The sequence below is a fragment of the Barbus barbus genome (genome assembly GCF_936440315.1).
Source record: "Barbus barbus genome assembly, chromosome: 12".
NCBI classification, from domain to species: Eukaryota; Metazoa; Chordata; class Actinopteri; order Cypriniformes; family Cyprinidae; genus Barbus; species Barbus barbus.
This window is the reverse complement of record NC_136740.1, coordinates 19,267,187-19,289,979: the sequence shown is the minus strand read 5'-3', so window position 1 is coordinate 19,289,979 and position 22,793 is coordinate 19,267,187. Positions and strand designations below refer to the sequence as shown.

Here is a 22,793-nt window from a genome sequence, read left to right as displayed (position 1 = left end):
ATTTATCGTTACACCCCTATTTCATACACATACACACACATATATATATATATATATATATATATATATATATATATATATATATATATATATATATATATATATATATATATATATATATACAGTGATGTGAAAAAGTGTTGGCCCCCTTCCTAAACCCCCCCCCCCCCCCCCCCGTTAAAACATAACTGTGGTTTATCACACCTGAGTTCAGTTTCTCTAGCCACACCCAGGCCTGATTACTGCCACACCTGTTCGCAATCAAGAAATCACTTAAATAGGACCTGCCTGACAAAGTGAAGCAGACCAAAAGATCCTCAAAAGCTACACATCATGTTGAGATCCAAATAAATTCAGGAGCAAATGAGAACGAGTGTAATTGAGATCTGTCAGTCTGGAAAAGGTTATAAAGCCATTTCTAAAGCTTTGGGACTCCAGCGAACCACAGTGAGAGCCATTATCCACAAATGGCGAAAACATGGAACAGTGGTGAACCTTCCCAGGAGTGGCCGGCCGACCAAAATTACCCCAAGAGCGCAGCGACGACTCATCCAAGAGGTCACAAAAGACCCCACAACAACATCTAAAGAACTGCAAGCCTCACTTGCCTCAGTTAAGGCCAGTGTTCATGACTCCACCATAAGAAAGAGACTGAGCAAAAATGGCCTGCATGGCAGAGTTCCAAGAAGAAAACCGCTGCTGAGCAAAAAGAACATAAATGCTCGTCTCAGTTTTGCCAGAAAACATCTTGATGATCCCCAAGACTTTTGGGAAAATACTCTGTGGACTGACGAGACAAAAGTTGAACTTTTTGGAAGGTGTTTGTCCCATTACATCTGGCGTAAAAGTAACACAGCATTACAGAAAAAGAACATCATACCAACAGTAAAATATGGTGGTGGTAGTGTGATGGTCTGGGGCTGGAAGACTTGCTGTGATAAATGAAACCATGAATTCAGCTGTCTACCAAAAAATCCTGAAGGACAATGTCCGGCCATCTGTTTGTGACCTCAAGCTGAAGCGAACTTGGGTTCTGCAGCAGGACAATGATCCAAAACACACCACCAAATCCACCTCTGAATGGCTGAAGAAAAACAAAATGGAGACTTTGGAGTGGCCTAGTCAAAGTCCTGACCTGAATCCTATTGAGATGCTGTGGCATGACCTTAAAAAGGCGGTTCATGCTTGAAAACCCTCCAATGTGGCTGAATTACAACAATTCTGCCAAGATAAGTGGGCCAAAATTCCTCCACAGTGCTGTAACAGACTCATTGCAAGTCATTGCAAACGTTCGATTGCAGTTGTTGCTGCTAAGGGTGGCCCAACCAGTTATTAGGTTTAGTGGGCAAGCACTTTTTCACACAGGGCCATGTGGGTTTGGATTTTGTTTTCCCTTCATAATAAAAAACTTCATTCAAAAACTGCATGTTGTGTTTACTTGTGTTATCTTTGATTAATATTTAAATTTGTTTGATGATCTGAAACATTAAAGTGTGACAAACATGCAAAAAAAAAAAAAAAAAATCAGGAAGGGGGCCAACACTTTTTCACACCACTGTACAAATCATTCAGAGGTGTTCATGTCCATTATTTCCTTGCCTGGAAAGTGAGCTCATGTACTTCTCACTCATCTCATGTTATCTCTCTCTCTTCCTCTCCCTCTGGCTTTCCAGAACGCTCAGCGGTTAGTGTCCTCTCAAGTGACCCAGTCTCTTACCACACCAGTGGTTTCCATGGCAACGCCGAGCCTCCTGACTCCATTCTCCATGCCAACCGCCTACAACACAGGTGAGAGTGCCTCAACACATCATAGCGAGAAGCCAAGACATCCGTCACTCTGCAGGCTTGCACACATTATCACAACTGTAGGAATCAGAGGCTTTAAATAGAAAACTGTTTTTGTAAACTCTGTAAATTAAATGTTCGTCTTTGTTTTAATGCAGAGTACCAGCTAACAAGTGCAGATCTCACAGCCCTCCAGGCCTTTACGCCGTCGGGTGCACTGTTGCCAAGCAACATGACCACTTGGCAGCAGCAGCCATCCGTATCCCAGCAACAGCCTCAGCAGCAGCAGCAACAACCACAGCAGCTAACTCTGGCCTCCCTCAGTAATCTTGTGTACGTCATATGCCTTTCACAGACTCTCTGTCTCTTGTTCGCACCTACTCACACATGCACCTGGTCCTTGACTAACCACATGTCCATAGTGTGAGTCCGCATGCACCACATCTACTTCCTGTCTGCAGTATAGAGATGAGTGTTTGGCTGATATACGCCTCTCTAGTCGTAGTCTACCTTTAACTACATTTAGCTAGATACTGTAAAGGTTAGCGGGCAACCCTTTACAATTAGCTTATATATTTATATATATTTAATGCAAAAAGATGACATGAAATTATAATTAAAATACAGTTTAAAAGTTTGGGGTCAGTAAGATATATTTTAAATATATATATTCAGCTAGGATGCATTAAATTGATCACAATAAAGACATTTATAATTTTACAAAAGATATAAATGCTGTTGTTTTTCAAAAATCCTCAAAAAAAAGTTTCCACAAAAATATTAAACAGCACTGTTTTTAATATTAATAATAAGAAATGTTTTTGAGCATTAAATTAGCTAAATGATTTCTGAAGGATCATAAATTACATTTTAAAATATATTAAATAGAAAACAGTTATTTTAAATTGTAATTATTTTTCACAATATTTCTGTTTTTACAGTATTTCTGACTTAATAAAGCAGCTTTGCTAAGAATAAGTGACTTCTTTCAAAATCTTTTAAATCTTACCGCCCCCAAACGTTTTAGAGCATTTAATAATTAATTTATTGGATAATGAAATGAAGTTTCAACACTTCAAGAGGTAAAAAATTAATTTAAAGAGATTCACCTAAAATTCTGTCATTAATTACTCACCCTCATGACGTTCCAAACCCATAAGACCTTAGGAACACAAATTTAGATATTTTGAATCCAAAGAGCTTTCTGATGAAATCCAAGAGTAGTAATGCAACTGACAAGTTCATCAATAAAATAGTCGATGTTGCATGTAGTGGTTCAATCTTAATTTTTGTGCTCAAAGAAAACAAAAATAACGACTTAAATAACGAATGTCATGAGGGTGAGTAAATAATGACAGAATTGTCATTTTTGGGTGTACTATTCCTTTAAATTATCAACCTAGATAATTAATGCTGTAAAAAAAAGTTAATTGTCAGTTCATGATAACTAACTGCACCCAAGTGTTACTGTTTAACGTTGAGCCAACATTTATTTTTTAGATGGTGCATTAGCACTAACTAGTGTCTTTTCTAGACAAAATTTTTGAATGTTATTCTCTAATTAAGACACTTTTACGTTGTTACATTATTAATCTGCTATTTTCCCAACACACATAACTGTAACACTTTAATCTAGTTGCATTTTGTGTCTCTCTGCTTCATCAGCTATGGAGGGGAACATCCAAACTACTCTGTGACTCAAAAATGGGCATCTAGATGCCCTGAATATGATGTTTCATGTTCAGGACATGAATTTAATGTACAGGGCAGAACAGCTGAAAGCCTGCGCTACCTTTTTTCTCTTTATGCATCACATAATAGCCTGGGGCTCAGGTCAAGGACAGCTGTATGCTACATTATTAGCACGACACATACATCCACTTTGGTGTGATTTCGCTCATTCGTTTTTTTTTTTTCAGTTGTATTCAGTGGGTCATGATCTCATATTAGCGATCACATGAACAAGAAATAATGAGAGTGGAGGCTAACGACCATCGGTAGATCGCACAACCTAAAAGCCTGCATATTCTCCCTCAGAGATTGACCTAAATAACAATCTCCCACACAGACGTTTTCCTCTTTTTCTTCCTGTTTCTCTCCTCCCTATCGCTCCGCATGGGGGGCGAAAATGGAGGTGTTCTAGTCTGGCTTTAATGCCTGCGAACAGCGGAGTTAGTGCTGTGCTATGCTCTCATTAGTGTGACTGTTCGCTTAGAGGAAGGGGGCACTTTTGTTAATGCTGAGTACAGATTTGCTGATTTCTGGAGCAGGTCTAACCTGCCATGTGTATGTGTGTGTTTGTGTGCTCTCTCTCATTTGTTTACAGCATGTGGGGCTCAGACAAACAGAACGGAGAGATGGCTCACTGCATCTCTGGTCTGGCTGCTAATCTCAGGTGAATGGGGCCAGTCAAACTGTGGGTTCTCTGTGTCAGCCAGTCATATTCTGTGGGTGCAGTGTGTCAGCCTATTACACGCTACCGTCCTGTCCGTCACCTGCCATGGCCTTGTTGTCATGGTTACTGTCTCGGACCGTGCTGAAGAATGTTCGCGCTTTCGTCGTCTCGCTGATGACCATCTCATCATCGTTAAATCCAAATTTAGCATTTTCTATGTGTCTTTTTATATTTTTCCTCGTTCATTTACTGTCCAGTGTTCTGTGCCCTTTACACAAGCATCCAATGCTTTTCTAATAAACGTAGCTCTTAATGTCCTGATAACGGAGCAGGTAGAGATTAGTGTTCCAATGTAGGACAGACATCTCCATCATGTCCTCCCAAGTGGGTCAGGACTCTCTGGGGTTCATTCGTGCATCCGTTTGTAACCTGCCGCACGGCCACACGTTCATCACTCCAGCATATCCTGCTCTGAATTACCTCAAGCACCACACATTATATAAACCAGGCTGTTCAGCACAGCAGCAGGTCGTGGCTTAAAATGTTCATCTGCAGCTACTGTATGATCATCATTTGATCGACAGCAATGCACAATAATGAACATTATACGTCCACTGTTTAGTGTTTAATTTTAGTGGCAAAATACTTAAGGGGATAGTTCACCCCAAAATGAAAATCATGTCATTAATTACTCATCCCCGTGTCGTTCTAAACCCGTAAGACCTTTGTTCATCTTTGAAACACAAATTAAGATATTTTTGATGAAATTTGAGCGCTTTCTGACCCTGAATAGACAGCAACACAACTCACACGCTCTTTACTTTTCACGAGAGTACCACACATGGAAAAGTCATTATTTTGGTTTTCTTTGCACTCAAAGTATTCTCGTAGCTTCATAAAATTAAGGTTGAACTACTGATGTCACATGGACTATTTAAACAGTGTTCTTACTACCTTTCTGGGCCTTCAAAGTGGTAGTTACATTTCTGTTTAAGTAGAGTCAGAAAGCTTTTAGATTTCATTAAAAATATCTTAATTTGTGTTATGAAGATCAACGAAGGTCTTACAGGTTTGGAACAACATGATTAATTATTGACAGAATTTTCATTTTTGGGTGAACTATCCCTAAAATATCCCTGAAATATTTCACACATAAACTTCATTAGTTACAAAGAGATGGTGGGTAAAACATTAGATTAAGCGTATTAATCTGTCTTTTGATAGTTTCAAACAGGATTGTAATGAAATTATCCAGTAAAATGGTAAAATGTTGTTTCCAGGGATGAAACAGGTGGTGTTTGTTTACCGAAGTTCACAACAAAAAAAAAAAGTTCACGCTGTGGATTAATTCCCAAATGAACATGAAAACATCAGTAGCTTATTGTTAATTAATTTACATGTTGATTCAAGTCATAGTACAAGCGATGAAAGTTTCACTGCACGATTCATTCTTGTGGGATGTTCTCTAAAGCTTGTCTAAGTGAGCAGCTGCAACCAAGGTCAATGTAGCTTTTCTGTCACTAGCTGTTTCTTTATTATATATTACATAATGTTATCATTCATATCGTAAAGTGAAAATATTTTTTGTTCTGCCTTTTCTCTCTATAAGCCAACTTGCATTTTTCTGTGAATTAAGCTGTGAATTTCTGTCACCGACCTCAAGGGGGCATAAGAGTAACTTTAATATCATCCCATATAATGTGGCCTCTCTATTCTTGGTTCAAAGAAGACAGTTTTATTCCAAATATGCTGTAGGGATTAGGTTTAGCGGGACTGAAAAAGTATTTTCATGTCTTCAGAAACAGCCATGAGCAGATTTCAAAGATCAGTAATGCAGGAACCTTACACCACTTTATCAGAACTTCCCACTCTCCTGGCAGCAGCTGCTGCGTTCTCGGCAAATATACAGTGATTTCCAAATGAATTTCTCTCTCGTTATGCCTGAGGAACCTGTCATGTCCCACTGTGGCCCTGACTCCCTGTTCCTTCTAATATAAATGTTAATGGAGCCATGAGAGCTCCCCACCGCTCCGCCACCCTGTCTTCTGTTCTCACGTCATGAAATCATTTCCCCTTGCGCCGTGCTTCTCTGAGCGCCATGACCTCGGCGGCCAGGCCTTTTCTGACCGGACTGGGGTGCAGACTCACTCTTTCTGTTATGCATGAGGGTGGGATATGTATTTCTGTTTTTGGAAGTAAGCATTCAGTTGGTTTTCTTTCTCCTGCTGAGTAGTCCATGTTAACTGTGCATAGACATCTGTCTGTCCTCAACTGTTATAGATGAGTAACTGCTGTGATGTATGTGTGTGTTTGTCACATGACATTGATTATTGTAGATGCTAGATTGGGTTTCGTCTCTTTCTCTGCAGTGTGACCTCTCAGGGCAGCTTACTCTTGGGCAGGGAGGAAGGGATCAGCTGGTACTGTATCTGGCTTTTCCTATCTCCGTCTTTCTTTGTTTGTTGTCTGTCTTGTGGCCGTTTTTTTATGCGCTAATTGCGCTAACTCTCCCGCTCTCCCTTTGGTTTCTCTCTCTATCAGTCTCTGGCTGTTTGGCTGTAGGAAGCTGGGCTTTGTCCTTGTCAGTGATTTGCTGAGTTGGCCTTTCTTTCTGTTTTGCATCAGAACATACTGAAACAGCACCTGCACCATCATCAATCAACCTGTACAGACCCACAAGACCAAACTCCCTCCATGTTTCACTACCCACTAACCCTCTCGCTGTCTTATCTCTCTTTCCTTCAGTTCGCTTGCATCCTTTTTTTTTTTTTTTTGTCCTTTCCTTTCCTTTAATTTTTTCATTTTCTTTACTCTTCCATATTCCTCTTTTCCTCCTCATTTCTTCTCTATTTCTTGTTTTATTTCCCCTTTTAATTTTTAAAAATGTCTTTCCATTTTCCTGTTTCCCTTTTACTTTTATTTTTTTCTCTTTTATTTCTTTTATTTTTTTTTCCCCCTTTTCTTTGTTCTTTTACTATTTTATTTTATTGAATTTTTCCTTTGCCCTTTCCTTTTTGATTTCTTCTCCTTTTTCATTTTCTTTCTTCTTCCACTTTATATCCTTTCTTTATTTTCCCCTACCTATATTCCTTTCTGTCTTTTCTTTTCCTTTATTTTCCATTTCTGCCATTTCCTTTTTTCTTTCCTTGCCTGTTTTTCTTTTCCGCTTACTTTTCTTTTTATATTTCCTTCCATTTCCTTTCCACTGCTATCTTCATTCCGTTTTCCTCCTCTCCTCTCCTCTCCTCTCCTCCTTTTACCTTCCATCTCTTTCCATAAAATCACTGGAATAGTCAAGTCTAAAAAATAATAGACTAAATACAGTGCATTAGGCTGCTGTCTAATTACACTGGCACATAAACAAACACACTTACTGCAGTTAAGGGTATGTGGCATGTTGTGTTGTGTGAAAGGAGGCTGATCTAGTTGTGACTGCATGGCTAACAGGAGTTAAATGACAGAGATAATTTGTCTGGCTTCTGTTCATTTTATAGCTGCTTTGTTGTACTATTTTTTTGTATACTGAAATGTGGCTGTTCAGAGGTAGTGCACAAGATGGTAAAACACGTATGTTTGTTAGATTGTTATTGTAATGCATCAGGTGTCATCGTATTAATAGCGATATCAATGATGCTAATTATTATTCTTTCTCTTTCTACCGCAGGCCCGTGGGAACACTCCCTCATGGAGCTACTCTGACGGTTAACACTGACCCCAACTTCAGCATCAAATCCGAGCCAGTGTCTCCTAACCGGGATCGCAGCACCCCTAGTTCCACCGCCGGGGCAGCAGGTGGCGTATCAGGCCTAACTGTGACCCAGTATCCGCTGCGTTTGGAGCCCACCGGCCGCTCTCCGGTCGGCAGCATCAGCAGTAACGGCAGCTCTTACGAAGGAAGCGACCGAGACGACGGAGGGCAGCCGCGCCCTCCCGATTTCAACTCCGCCAGCCTGGGTCTCCTCCGAGCTTCCGGAGAGCAGCCGGCCCAAGCAGAGCAGCAGGAGTCAGCCAACGTGAAACGCATGAGACTGGACACCTGGGTCACATAAACGCTGAAGGAGAGAGCGAGAGAGCTGCTCTCTCACCCACACATGCACACACACCGACACAAACACACCCCTAGTGGCGCCTGCTTTCAGCAGCCAATCTCAGTCCGCACTTAGACACATGCATGCGCCTGTCTCTCTGTCTCTCTCTCACTCTTGTCTCAGACACACTCATATTTACTGGTGTGTGTGTATATATTTATATAAAATATGCATATATGATCACACACGCACTAGATCCTCTCACACACAGTTGCCAATCCAGGTGTAAACGTGTTCACATATACGAGACTGAAGAGATGTACCGGGCCGGAAGGGCTTTTGGTCACGTCTCCGATATCCCCGCCCCTGCTCAGAGAAGCCGTCTGGATCTCAGATCAACTTTTACAGGCCTTACCGTCGACCCGATCAGAGTTCAGCGGCACTGCTCTGTCCAAACAGCTTGTTATGTTGCATAGACAAGCCTGTCAATCTCTTTTTTTTGTATTGATTTCTCTTTTTTTGTTTTTGTATGAATGGTTTCATTTGCCATTTACCTTCTCGATTGACTCTTTCTCTCCTGCTTTTCCTCTTTCTTTTTGTTTTTTTTTATCTATCTACTTGAGCAGCTGCCTTTAGAATCGCCCCCGTTCCTTTAAAGTAGGATCTTTATCTTTGTGTTTCTAACTGCGCAGAAACTACGCATAGTGTGTGTGTGTCAGCTGTGAGACGGAGGTGCTCATTCATTCAATCGCTAAACAAAATCCAGCCAAAAAACTCCACTCGATCATGTTCGTTTTCCATCTTTTTAGTGGTATCGTAATCTCACACCAGTCCCCTCGCTTGCACACTCGTATGCGTGCATCTATCGGCGGAGCTTGAAGCACAAACGCCGCTCCGCATCCTCGATTTCCTGCGTACGCGTGGACCGTAAATGTGATGTCGTTGATGGAAATGTAGATCTATCTGTACTAACGAGATCCAGGCATGCAGGAAACGTATCAGCCTGCTGCGTGTGACTGTGAGCAGCAGTCTGCCACATTATGCTCTATTTATTGTTTTCGTCTGGCTGTGTAATTCAGAGATTAATTAGTTAACTTTATGGGACGAGTATGCTAAATTATTGTTTGTAAGATTCCAGGAATAAGTAAAAATCTGAGTTGTTGTTTAACTCTGGATGTTGAGTTTTGATCATGTATATACAAAATTTCTCAGTGTTTCAGAACAGGTGTATAGAGAAAGAGTTGGTGGCAAACACACATCTCAGCTAGCTCACTTTAGCTAAGAAAGAGGTCGTGTAGCGCTGTGTGTGTGAGAAGCGTTGAGATTGTACATAGCGATGTATGTTCACATATATTCTGCTGGGTCTTTCTGAAACAGCGCTGTAATCTCAGTGGAACCGTCTCTGTCAACCTCTACCTGTAAATAAACTCTACCGTGTTGTAAGTTAGCAAGGTGGAGAGGCAGATGAAGGAGGATTTGACTGTTTTTAAGCGTGACTCTTTTCTGTCATTTTTATCCTGATAGCGCGCACTTTAAAATCTTTCCCCCTCGTCCACTCGCACACCTTCAGACACACACGTGAGGAATTTATGCTTCCTCGCATTATCATTTACACGATCAGTCCACTTTGACTGATATATTCGTCATTTTACACCCCAACAGGAACAGCGATTTTCCCCGACAGCTTCGAAGGGAATACAGCCTCCTTTCACTTATAAGACGCTTAAAGCATTCAGGGAAGGATGTTTCGTTTATTATTTTTTGTGAGATCTTGGCTTATTGCACTTCACATGTTTAACCGTAAACAACAAAAGAAATGTCACGTTTTGTAAAAAAGAAAAGAAAAAGACAACAAAGAAAAAAGAATGTTGTACTGAAATCTAGATTAGGATTTACACGTGTTGCAGATGTGACAATTATGTACACAAATCGTTTTCTGTGCATTAGTGTATTCTCTAAGTGACAAAGATGAAGGATGTTTCTGTGACTATTTTGAAAAATTACGACAGATTAAGTGAAGATAGTGCTAAAGGGAAATGGGGTTCAAAATGATTTCAAATATGGCATATTACCCTCTAAAAAGAAGAGTTTTAAGTGTTAGTGTATTTATATTTAAGGTAAGACTCAACTGTCCGTCATCGGCTTCTCTACCTCTCCCTTCATCCTCTTGTATCTTCTCTTTCTCTCCTTTTTTCCCACTCTTTCACTCACAGAGGAAGACAGAAGCCATTTCATTTCACCTGAACAGGTGACCCACCTTTTATTAAACCAGATTCCTCACACGCGCACACACACACACACACACATGATGGATGCAGTACCGGGAGAGTAAGCGTTTGTTGGGACTCATCACAGACCTGCATTCGTATCCCATCGACTGAGGTTCTAGAACTACTGGGCGGATGTTTTCTAGAACTGCATCATAGCAGAGGGAGGCCTCTGCAGCGCACCTGTTGACTTAAAGACTGTTGTGTTCTGAGCTTTGAACAAATGCAGTGATTTCTATGTACGTTTATAAGATGAGAAGGTCGGTGACTGTAAAGCGATGCGCCTGGGATGGTCCGCTGGCTGTGTTGATTTTAAGGCTAAGACGACATTCGAAAAGCTCTTGCAAGGACCTCGTGATAAAATTAGGAATCTGAGTAATCAAAGAAAAGACAATCGTCTGGTGAATAGTTCACTTTGGCCCCCATATTCCCTTTGTATGATGTCTAGAGATTCTCACATACTTTTTCTCGTGTTAATTTGTGCTGGTGACAGTTTTATTGTCTGTTTTTATTATAATTGTTATGATGATCATCATTACCATTATGGTTATCATCAAAGATGGTAATAATAATGATAAAGAGACGGTTTTTATTTTCTGCATTTTTTTTTTTTTTTTTGTAGGTTAGGCATCCTATTTTAATTTGATTTTATTTTATTATATATGAATATTATATAAATATATTTTTGTTTCATTTTTTGTTTTTTTGTTTTTTGTTGTCGTTTTCTTCAAAGGGGTGTTACTAATATTGCACGATTTATTAAGTAAAACAAAACCGTTGTAGTAATATTAGTACTTATTGCTAATTGAGGGAAGCGAAAAAACAGGTTCGATAGAATGACCAGTTCAATGCTGCAATTTTTAGTCAATTGTACAATAGTATCTACACATAGTTAAGGTGGGACATCCACACATTTAATTTATTCTGATCCGACACAATGCATGGGCGTCAGACAAGCAAAGAATGAGTCGTATTATAAATAAACTGAAATGTAATTTCGATAAGAATATACAACACAAAACTAGAATAGAAATTGAAGAAAAAAGTTTAAAAAAGAAAAATTATAGCTAATATATTGTGTTCGGCTAGTCTGCTTTGAGTTTTGTTGTAAAAAAAAAAAAAAAAAAAGACAAAAAAATTGTTGTTTTCGGAGAATGATATACAATTTGTGTATATTTTCATAAACAAAGTATGCACTGATATGTTATTACAAATTCTATACTGCTTTTACAAAAGAGTGTTTGTTATTGTACCAAAGTATCCATTGTCCTTTATGACCCTCCCCTTTTGCGTATGTTTTATTGTATTTTATATATTAAATAGACAAGTTGACCTACACAGAAGTGTCAGTGTCTTTTACGAGTTTCTTTGTGGTTTGTCTTGTCTGTTCACTCAGATTTATATTTACATATTAATTTAGACACTTTTATCTAAAGTTACCTGCAAATGCTGAAAAACACGTAATAATGTTTAACCAAAGAGTAGCAAGAAAGCAAGCAGAGATGTCTTTCAAACAATAAAGTCTTACAGACCCTTAAAAAATTTTTTACTTTTAAATACATAAAATTTGACACTGATAGGATTTTTATTTATTTTTTTATTAAAGCCTCTTACGTACCCAGGCTACATTTAACTGAGCAAAAATACAGTAAAAACAGTAATATTGTGAAGTATTGTTACAATTTTTAAAAAGTTTTCAATTTTAATATTTTTTCAAATGTAAATTATTCCTGAATTTTCAGCAGCCATTACTCCAGTCTTCAGTGTCATGTTCAAATTTGACAACAGTTGAGCTGCTATAAATATTTCATACTTTTTCTCATGATTCTTTTATGAATACAAACTTCTAAGAATTTATTTGAAATAGAATTTTTCTGTAACATTATAAATGTCATTTCTAGAATTTTCACATACTTTTTGAAACTCGAGGACAGTTATGGCCTTTTCTTTTGTAATAGTTCTTATCAATGAAAATGTGTGCTGTTGCGTTTTAATATATGGCCACTAGATGCCAGCCTTTCACTTCACATCAACACTACTGCTAAAATTCTCAATTTTAAATCATTTCCCCCCTCATTGATTCAGTTTTATATTGTACCTAGTTTTATAATATACATGCTTGTTCAGCAGAAATCCAGGTTCAATCTAACCCAGGTTTATTTGAACCCAAATTTCGTCGGCTTTCAGATAAAACTTTGAATGTGATCTAATTATGTACGAATGTGTTTCCCCTAGAGACACTGGGTTTGTTGTTGGGAATAAAAACCACAAATAGTTCATCAACCGATCACGGTGATTCAGGCACAATGACTTGACCTTGAGTGTGAGTGTGTCTTGTGCATGTGTCTTTTGGAGGAGCTGGCATTGAATTCAGACCATTCCTCAATAACATTCTGTTCATCTGAGTTTGTCAGTTGTGGTGTCTGGTGCAACCATTGAGCTTCTGTTTGTAACAGGTCCCCATTTATTGGATGACAAAGTCAACTTATTTTTCCTAATGCACTCAAACACACATACCATTTCATCCTACAGAAAACCCCCGTCATCGTTAACAATGTCAATTTATGTATTGATTGACAGAGTAATTGTGCTCTACTTTGTATTATTTCTCTAACAGTTGATTCAGCTCTGCTGCAGGCTACTGTTTGTCTGGGGACTGAGAATATGAAACAAGCAAACAAATGGACATTACTTAAACAGACCCCAGAATTATTCATCAAAAGAGACAAATTAGGATGCATCTAGCACAGATTGGCAAATCAATGCGAAATCTCTCAATACAATGAGATATCATTGTAAAATATCCAAAATCATTCCTCAGATGTTCAATCAATATCTTTGTCTTTATAATCAGCTGGTATTCTCTTCCCTCAGGCAGTGGGATAAATCACAATGTGGTGTATATTTTCTAGATTTTTTTTTTTTTTTAATTGCTACCAGCTTATGGTTTCATTTCTATTTGGTTTTCTAACATATTTTGTAATTGATTTATTTCTATTTAAATTGTATATTTATAAGGGTCATTTGTTTGCCCTTATACATTTATTATATGGATAGCAAAATATTAAACTCACAATTCTAAAACATTATAATTATATTATTTAGCTTTGTTTTATTGCAACATCACAATTTTTTATCATTTTGCTAGCTCTGTAAGATTATTGAAGTGTGTTTTATAAAAAATTCGGTCACACTTCATTTTAAGGTTCAATTCTCACTATTAACAAACCATTAACTGCGACTTTTGCCTCGATAAACTCTCAGTTTGCTGCTTATTTATAATTAGTAAAGTAGTTGTTAAGTTTAGGTATTGGGTAGGATTAGGGATGTAGAATATGGTCATGCAGTATATGTGCTAATAAACAGCCAATATATTAGGCATGCTTACAGTAACAGTGAGAATTGGTCCCTATTCTAAAGTTAAAGTACTATTTCAGTCGTCTTCAAAATTTCATGTTTTACTCAATGTAATTATTTGTTTCTTTACCAAATTTATTTCAGTGTTTTACTTACAACATTAAAAATGGCAGTTTATTAAGAACAGTTCAGTTTTTCTTTGTTTTTGTTTTCCTAATTTAGCTATAACTGGTAATCATTTCATATAGGTTTTCCTGTTTACTCAATTTCACTTGTCACTTTACATTCTGTTCTGTAATATTCCTTAAACTAACCAAAGTTCATTAATGACGTAATTCTCCAGAAAGCGCCATAATTGTTGGTAGAGGAAACAACAGCATGAACAAGTATTAGTAATGATTTGTCACACATTTGCATTAGAATGTGGAAGCTGAAAGAATAATGATGAATGAGGGGTCTTGTCTAATCTTTAAAACACTCAGTCACTCACTATCTGACATTGATAATCAATAGCAATCAATAACAAAGACAGATGGTTAAGGAAGCAGAGAGAACTCAATGTCACTTGAACACATTTCAGGCTTATTGTGATTTATTTGTAGCGCCGTTGTCTCGGGATTCTGTGGTCATTTCACTCAAATAGCTCTTACATTGACACTTGTGAATGCCATCGAGATCAGATTTAAATAGCAACCTCTGTCATTTCAACAGGATCAGATCTTCGCTTCAATAAGCTGGCTATGGAGTTGCACGCTGTTGCATCAGGGGAGAACAGGTGATGAAGCATCTGACCTCCCAGCTGCTGCCCTGATTCACTTTTGATTTAGCTCTCAAAAGACCCTGTAAATCCTGCTTGTATTTGTGGGTCATCTGACTAGCTGTTTGATTGAACTAAGAATAGAAGGTTTAACCTTTTGAAGAATAAGAGCTTTTATTTTGTTTTGTTTTTTTATGCCATCAGTTTCTTTGTGACTGCTTGGTCAAAGTGGTGTTGGTTAAAGTGCCGATGTGTTCATCCAATATAGCCGCCATTGTCCCATTACACCCCCCATCAGTGGCACCACAGAGCCAGTGTGCATACAGAGGGAAATGAGGAGGTTATGTCATCTATTATTCATTGTTCCTTATTCTTTCCTTCTTCTAGTGTGGCCTCTTTCTCTCAGACCAGTATTGTGTGGTTACTAGCGCTTGGCTCCAAATCCCAGTGTGATACGCTGTCACAATTAGAGAATGCAGCCTGTTCAACTGGAGTTCTGATTCACTGAAACTGAAATGGTTGGATGAATAAAAATGAGAACTCTAAGAATCAAAACTTAGAACTTTAAAGCTATCTTTAAATTAATGTTTAAAATACAGAAAAGGTGTTAAGTGTTGTGTGGTCATGCAATTATTGATCAAAATTGTACATGAAAATAATAATGAAAGAAAACACCAACTCAAATTATTAGCTATTTTTTAATTAATCTTTTCCTTTTTTTTTCAGAATTTGAAAATTTAAATCCATATTGTTTTTCCATTGCAATGTATGTCAGTGAAAATACACAAAAGTATTTTATTTTTAACACTGACAGATGAAGGTCATTGAAACGCTGGTCTAATTAGTACAGAAACAACAAGCATGAAGTAAAGCTTCATAGTAAATCTTTAAGAATCCTTCCTGCCTGTGGCTGTCATGGAGTACAACGCTTTCTTATCCCGAGACGACAGCTGGCACATTATGCCAGGCTGTTAACTCACATTACAGAGATCACGTTGAACAATTACACACACTGCACTGAGCAATCTTGTCTACTTTAATTTCTGTGAATGTATGAAGGTGTTTTTGTTGTTGTCTTCCACCATGAATTTTCATTTTGGCTCAGTAATATATCTGTCCATCTATTTAAATTACATCACTACATTTTTATGTTTTTGGTTTAGTTGTAATGGTCTAAAACATCATTGGACAAAGCTGTTACTCATCGCCAGAGGACCAGGAATCCCCCTCATCAACAGAGTCATCAGACAGGACCATCTTGCCTTGCGTTGGTTGTTTATCTTTATGCCTCTCATCCTGGCTTTTGAGGATGTCCCTCTTTTCTTTAGGACTTCCATTTGCTGTTGGCATTCCCTCCATATCTCTCCACTCCTCTCCAAAGACCATAGCTTGGTTTAAGTCTTCAGTCTTGGCAGGGTCATAAGTAGCTGCCATCTCCGTTTTTCCCTCACTCCAGAAATCTTCCTTCAAGCTAGTGCTGAAAAAGCTATGAATCTCACTTTTCTTTTCCTTTGACTGAAATTCCTCCTCCTCTCCTGAATTGTTGCTCTCGAAATCCTTCACAGTTAGTACTTTTTCTGAAAAGCTCTCCACTGTCCTTTCAAGATGTTCTTCAAATTTTCCAAAGATGTTTTCTGCTAAAATTGGCATTTTATTTGGAATTTCTAAATTCTTAGTCTCATTTACTGGGAAAACGCATGTGTTTTCATCCATACTTGATGCATGTGTGATCTCAGCTGCATCTGGAGCATTTGTGATTTTGCCCCAGATGTTAGAATTCTCCCAGTCATCAATCTGAGGGGCTTTAAGTTCCTCAGTGTTCTTCTCCTTACTGAGCACTTCTTCAGGCAAACTGATGACGTCAGACACAGAATCAGCCTTGGAGACTCCATTAGTAAAGGTTAATGGCTGCTCATTAATAGTAGCCGCTGCCAAAAGGCTTGTGTTCTGAAAGCACTGGCTGGCATTTGGAGACTCGTCTTCTGAGCTATTGCCCTCTTCCTGGTCTGAGTTGGGAATGTCTGATGTCATGTTATCTGGCTGACTGTTTATTTCACTCTCCAAAGAGCGACTGTCTGTGAGATCCATGTCGGTGTGCATGGAAACTTCCAGAAGATCTGGTTCTTTGGTCGCAGCTGTATCTTGGAACATGGTCAGAGTTGATTGAGTTTCAAAGGAGCTTTTAAGCTGCTGGGATATTTCAGGGAATGAGATTGGATGGTCTGTATCAACGTGTTCTTGACTTTCATATGGATGGACTGTTTCATCCTCAGGTTGTTCGGTGTGAATATGCTGGTTTTCAGTCAGTTTTGGTTGCTCGTTTTGCTCATAAACCTTGACATCATGATCTTCATCTTTCCTCTTCTCTGTCATAACATCCCTATCGTCTTCCAGGTCTCCCTTGAGCTCAATTCTTGAACTTTCTTTCTCCACCATCTCCAAACTTTCATGGACTTCAGAGTCACTTTGAAGCATCAGATATGCCTTATCACCATCTAGTGCTTCTTCTTTAGAAACAACATCTTCTGTCATCATTTCTCCAGTGACCTCCATGTCTGGTTCTTCTGTGAGATCCTCCATGGTGTTGAAGCATTTGGAGGCACTCTCATTCCAGTGGCCTCCTTCTATTCGTTCTTCCTCATCCTCACTGTCACTGGTCTCGCCAATGAGGTTCGAGGCTTGCACGTTCTCGTCTGCTTCCTCATCACTCTTATAACAAATCAAGGGCTGAGTGTCTGCTAGTGTGTTCTCCTGACTGTAACTGTCACACTCGCCAGGATCCGTTCTGCACGAGGCTGATATGTTTGGGGAATCATCGTCTTCCCCTTGGTTCTCTTCTTCTCCCTCAGATTCCTCAGGTAAAGGATCTTCTTCATTTACAATCTGATCTGAATGGGCTTCAGTTGGTGGTACGGTATTCTCTAAACCCTCCTGATGATCTACACCTTCAGCCTGCACAGAAATATCACTCTTAATCACTTCTATCTCTTCTTCTTCTCTTTCAGTCACATTTTCGTCTTCTGTTTTATCCTTTGTGCTAGCATCAATGTTCATTTCATCCTCTTCTTCCACTTCAGAGTCAGGGCTCATCACTTTTGTCTCATTCTCTGGTTCAGTTTCTTCCTGTCTGTCCCACTCATTGATTGAATCAATCGCTGCCTCAGTTTCACTGTCCATTTGCTCTGTTACCTCCTCACTAATATTGCTCACATTGTCCTGTTCATCTACCTTCATTAAATCGTCATGATAGCCAAAATCACCCACCAAATCTAAAGTTCCTTGCTCGAGGAACGATGAACCCAGTAAATTGGTGTTTACACTGATTTGGCTAGATTTTAACATATCATTCTCATTCTCCGCATCTGTGTGGCTTTCACTGATGTTCTCTGATCTTACATCCATCTCAGAGGCGTCATCTTTTTCGTCCTCTGCTACGGATTTATTTTCTTCCCAAACAACTTTAGGTGCATGTGAGATCCGAGCCATTTCAACAGACACTTCAGTGTCCTCATCCTTCCCTTCTTCTGAAACTCCTGCAGGATCTGTGAATGGACCAGCCCAGCTTTCTGTCTCTGGAGTTTGGGACAAGTTACTTGGTTGGTCAGCTGACACACTTATCAATGCCGATGCATCAGTTTCAGATTCAACCATCTGATCTTTCTGGGACTGTTTTGATTCGTCCTCCTCTTGAATCTCAATATCTTCTGGTTTGAGCTGTGGTTCTGGTTCTACAGCTGTTTTGGGGAGAGCTGTTGTGAGGGCCAGGTCTTCATGGACATTCTCTTGCTGCAAATGATCCACAGACTCCTCAGCAGCTTTCTCAGTCTCCTCTGAGATATGAACCTCTGTCTTTTCTGTCGCTGAGGCTCTGGTTGGTGTTCTTTGTGGAGTCCCTCGTGTATGAGTCCATGATGGAGTCGCATTGGTCAGCAGAGTACGAGAGGAGGTGATTGATCTGTGACTTGTAGACACAGTATTACTGACATGGCAGGAAGCAGCAGTGGTCTGTGAGGCTGGGTGGGTCCCAGTGGGCTTTGAGAGCACATCTGTAACAAGAAACAAGAAGATGGTGAGGCAGGCTTTGTCACACAGACAGGGACCTATTTGATCAAATCTACCTTTTGCAGACCATCAGATCTATTTTCTGAATCCCAAATACTCTGTGTTTTAAATAATTATATTGCATCTTCAGTTTTATGAGTATCTAAAAGAGAGGGTGATAATATGTAGAGATAGGATTATAAAAAAGTAACAAATTCAGTATGATGTATGCGTTTCAACGGACTCTTTAGAGTCATTGTTTCAGGATTTCTGACTACACTGGCTACGCTGTAAAAAAAACAACAACAAAAAAAACTATTGTAATGCATCAAAATATGGCCGATGTCCCATGCCCTGATAACTATGATGCTATTGGAAAAAATGTGGTAGATGGATAAAGCCCCAGGCTAAAGAGACAGTGGAGATAGTATGAAACAGACAGACATAGACCCCTGATCTGCCTCCCAGGGGAGTTATCAGAATACACACTAGTCGTGAACTGTGAGTGAGCCGTAATGGAGGTGTATTGATCTTCATTATGCTTTTCAAGGACTGCATTACTGGAAAGTGGAGCCATCTGCTACAGTGACCTATGGGACTAGGAGCTAGTTTTACAGGCTTAGACAGATACCTCACCATGCAATAAGCACACAATGTCACAAAATACTAATAATTTAACCAGCTCAGAGCACAGCAATATTTAGGGAAAGGAGATCTGTGTTCAGATTGAAAATCTATATAGGCTGAATTTTGAATTCTATAGAGCCATTATTAGTTTTTATATTTATTAATAAAAAAAATCAGATTTTTTTTTCACTTTCCTATTGCCCAATAGCCATCACTATTTAGTAAAAACAATGATAACAATAATAAAAAAAGAGGGTTTTTTTATTTACTTTAAAAGTTACCTAAAAGGAAAGCAGAGCTGGTCTTTTTTGTTGGTGGTCTGTCAATTCTCAGGCCCTCGCTGTCCAGCAAAGCTCTGGAAAGAAGCAACAGAACATCTGTCAGCATCACAGCAATTTTTTTAATGTGAGGGGTGGGTTAAATGAGATGGAGTCAGGTTCTTGAGCTGCAGTCTTGTGCTTAGTTCTGTTGTTATGCAAATAGCTTGTCAGATTTGTCATTGTCAGCCCATCTGCAGGATTTGGTCTGGTATCAATTCATTTACTTCCTGCATGCAGCATTGAACAATTGCAAGGGTTGGAATTTACAAACGTACACACACACTTAATGTTACAGGTCTCCTGCCAAATGCATGTTTTGTAATTTCCAAAAACATCACACAATCAATTTTTTTTTACAAACAAATGTGGATCTTTCTTTTTTTTATTATATACAAATGTATTCAAAAACTTGAAAAGTCTTGAAAGAGACATGCACATCATGTTATAACAATACGCAATAAAAAATGATGTACTCATTTCTAATAACTTCACATATTTAAAAACTTCCTAAGTACCACGTGCAATGCAACTTTATGATATGGAGGACCATGAAAAGAGCAACAGCTAAAATGCTTGGTCAAAATTTATTTCGGTCTGCCCTCTAAAGAGATAAATCGGTCAGATCTGAAGGATGTTATTGAATGAATTGCCTACCCCCCTGTTTCACTGCCCCTCCTCCAAGCAGATGGATCAGGGTCAGTACTGGGTGGGAAATGGAGAGGGTCCATTCTGATTGACTGATTTAAAGTCACCCCTCTCTGGCTGCCTGAGATGCTTTTTAGAGCCACTGATGCATGATCATATCAGTTGGGCCTCCATAAACTACAAATCCCACAGCGCAGGGGAATCCCATAGGGAGGAAACAGAGAGAGCTACATGCGTGTTTTACTTCATGTAAAGATGGTTCTGAAGATGATAATAAAGAAAGGTTGTATTTTGCTGGTGTTGATGATGATTGAAGACAGGTACCTGTATGTGGCCACCTCCAGTCCAAGAGACATTTTGACCTGCAGCAAGTTTTGTCTGTCCACCATCAAGCTATCTATCTGCTGCCCCAGGCTGTCTTTCTCCAACTCCAGAGCATCTACTTGGGCCTGTGCAAAGATATGAGACATGTTTTCTTCAAAAATATATATGAAAGTTAGGAGAATGTGGAAAATTGCAATAAAAACATTGACAATATTAAAAGAACCCAGATAAATAAATGTGTCCTGTTCCAAACCTGTATGACCCTCTGTCTTCTGTGGAACAGGAAAGTAGATATTTAGAAAAATATCTAAACTTTTTGTCCCTGAAATGAAAGCAGGGTCCAGTGTTGTTTTGGACCTCAACAATTTCATTGCATGGACAAAAACAGATGAAACATTCCTCAAACTATCCTACAGGTTGCAACAACACGAGGGGGAGTAAATGAAGACTCTGAATTGGTTGAACAACAAAGTCCATAAGTTTAAATTCTTACCTGAAAATGTTGAAGCTCCTGTTTATGCTCTTCTTTCTGCTGCACAAAATTTTTCTCCAACATCTGCCTCTTAATCTTAGTGCTCTCAAGCTCCTTTGCCAGATACTTAACTTGATGCTGGTTTTCTCTCTTTTCTTGATGAATCTTTGCCATGTTGGTTTTGGCCTGGTTCAGACTATCCTCAAGACGTCCAACCAGTCTCTGATAGTTGTTGGTTGCCTCCTGCCAGGCTTGAGTTGCTCTGTGACTGTACTCTTGTCCCAGGTCTGGGATGGTGGCAGTTTGAGTGGGTTGTGGGGCCATCAAGACTTGTTTTGCAGAGGCCTGCATGGTTTCCATGTTCTCCTGGTGGACTTGCATCTGTAGCAAGAGGTCTTTCTCAAGTTGGCCAACCTTCTCCCTAAACCAAATCTGAGCTCTATGCTCCTCTTCCAGCTCCTTCCTGCTCTCCATGAGTTTTCTCTGTGCCTCAGCCTGAGCGTTCTTCGCCTTCTGTCTTTGAATACTCACCACCTCTATATCCTCTATCAAGTTCTCCACTTCCAGTTCCACATGGTCTTTCTTCTTCAAGGCCTCCTCCAACATCCTCCTGGCCTGGCTGAGAGCCTCCTCTTGAGCTTTGCGCTGGCCCGGTGGTTCCCTGCTGCTCTTGAGAGTGTGGATCTCATCTCGCAGAAGCTTGTTTTCCTCCTCCAGAAGCTTCACATGGCCTAAGTACGATTCGAGACGCTGGTTCAGCTCCAGCATTTGGTACTTTTCCTCCTGAAACTGGGTGAAGGGCAGTCGGGCACCCAAAAGCTCCATCTCAGAGTGGTGGGAAATGTTAAATCTCACTAGAACTGTGCACAGAAGCTGTGAAGGGCTGGAGGTCTTTGTGGCTGCTAAGTGATTATAATGACAGGCTTGAGGGTGAGGTCGGGACCACAGTCCCAGTGCCCAGCGCTGAATGGACAAGGGAGAGAAAGACCCTCCTTTTCATAGACAATGAGAAGGGGGAGGGCGAAGGAGTTAAGGAGGAGGGGTGTATGGACAGAATGCGAGAATGATGTAATTTGGGGAGTTAACTCTTCCACTGCTGGATTACTTCCAAACCTGTAATACTTTCTTTCTGCAGATATTAGACAGAATGTTAGGAATCGACACCGTCAGTCACCATTCACTTTCAGAGCATCTTTTTTTCTATACAATAAAAAAAGAATGATGACCGAGACTGTCTGTTTGGAACAACATGACCGTAAATAATGACTGAATTTTCATTTTTTGCTGAACATTCATTGTAAATCTTGATGTTTACTACATTTTGTTACATTAATGTACTGCCCCCTCTTGTGGCAAGATGGTGACAATACATCAGACAAAATAGTTCGCCTATCTGATCACCAGTATGGATGGCACAGGCATGATGAATATTATCTATAGTGAGGAGGTAACTACTCTCATAATTGTATAGAGGGCTACTGTCATTATTTATGACTATTACACAATTACATTTGATCACAGAAAATGTTTTGTTTAATGCACTGTAAAAAAGTAAAAAAAATAAATTAAAAAGGCAACCTACAGTTAAAGTCAACTAACATCTGACAAATTAAATACTTTTGTTCATCTATAGAGTTAAAAGCAGTCTATTGAATAAAATAAAAAAAAGTATTTAGTGCATTCTTGCACCTATAAGTGTAATTTTCTGAGCCTCTACATGAAATGGTGTGAGCTTCATTTTACAATTCTTTAAAATGAGAAATTAATCAGTTATA

The 22,793-nt window shown here is 39.2% G+C and overlaps 2 protein-coding genes across 15 annotated transcripts in view; one reads left to right on the top strand and one right to left on the bottom strand.

Moving 5' to 3' along the window:
- Positions 1–10,038, top strand: part of LOC306877643 (myocyte-specific enhancer factor 2D homolog) — a 70,412-nt gene extending 60,374 nt beyond the window's left edge. For 8 of the 14 annotated variants that reach the window (XM_079429525.1, XM_079429516.1, XM_079429527.1 and 5 more), the window contains 5 exons: positions 1,674–1,788; positions 1,944–2,118; positions 4,112–4,180; positions 6,550–6,600; positions 7,845–10,038. In XM_079429525.1, the coding sequence (XP_079285651.1) occupies positions 1,674–1,788; positions 1,944–2,118; positions 4,112–4,180; positions 6,550–6,600; positions 7,845–8,229 (795 nt within the window). In that variant the 3' untranslated portion in view covers positions 8,230–10,038. The remainder of the gene's footprint in view (positions 1–1,673; positions 1,789–1,943; positions 2,119–4,111; positions 4,181–6,549; positions 6,601–7,844) is intronic. The other 6 variants (XM_079429519.1, XM_079429521.1, XM_079429518.1 and 3 more) reach the window with 2 other exon arrangements.
- Positions 10,039–15,312: 5,274 nt separating this feature from the next.
- LOC306877816 (nestin-like) lies at positions 15,313–21,981 on the bottom strand. The gene is made up of 4 exons (XM_079429793.1): positions 21,040–21,981; positions 20,547–20,671; positions 19,539–19,612; positions 15,313–18,635 (listed from the first exon to the last, which is right to left on the bottom strand). Exons 1-4 carry the CDS (start codon positions 21,841–21,843, stop codon positions 15,787–15,789), a joined length of 3,852 nt encoding a protein of 1,283 aa, XP_079285919.1. The 5' UTR covers positions 21,844–21,981; the 3' UTR covers positions 15,313–15,786.
- Between the last annotated feature and the right edge of the window lie 812 nt (positions 21,982–22,793).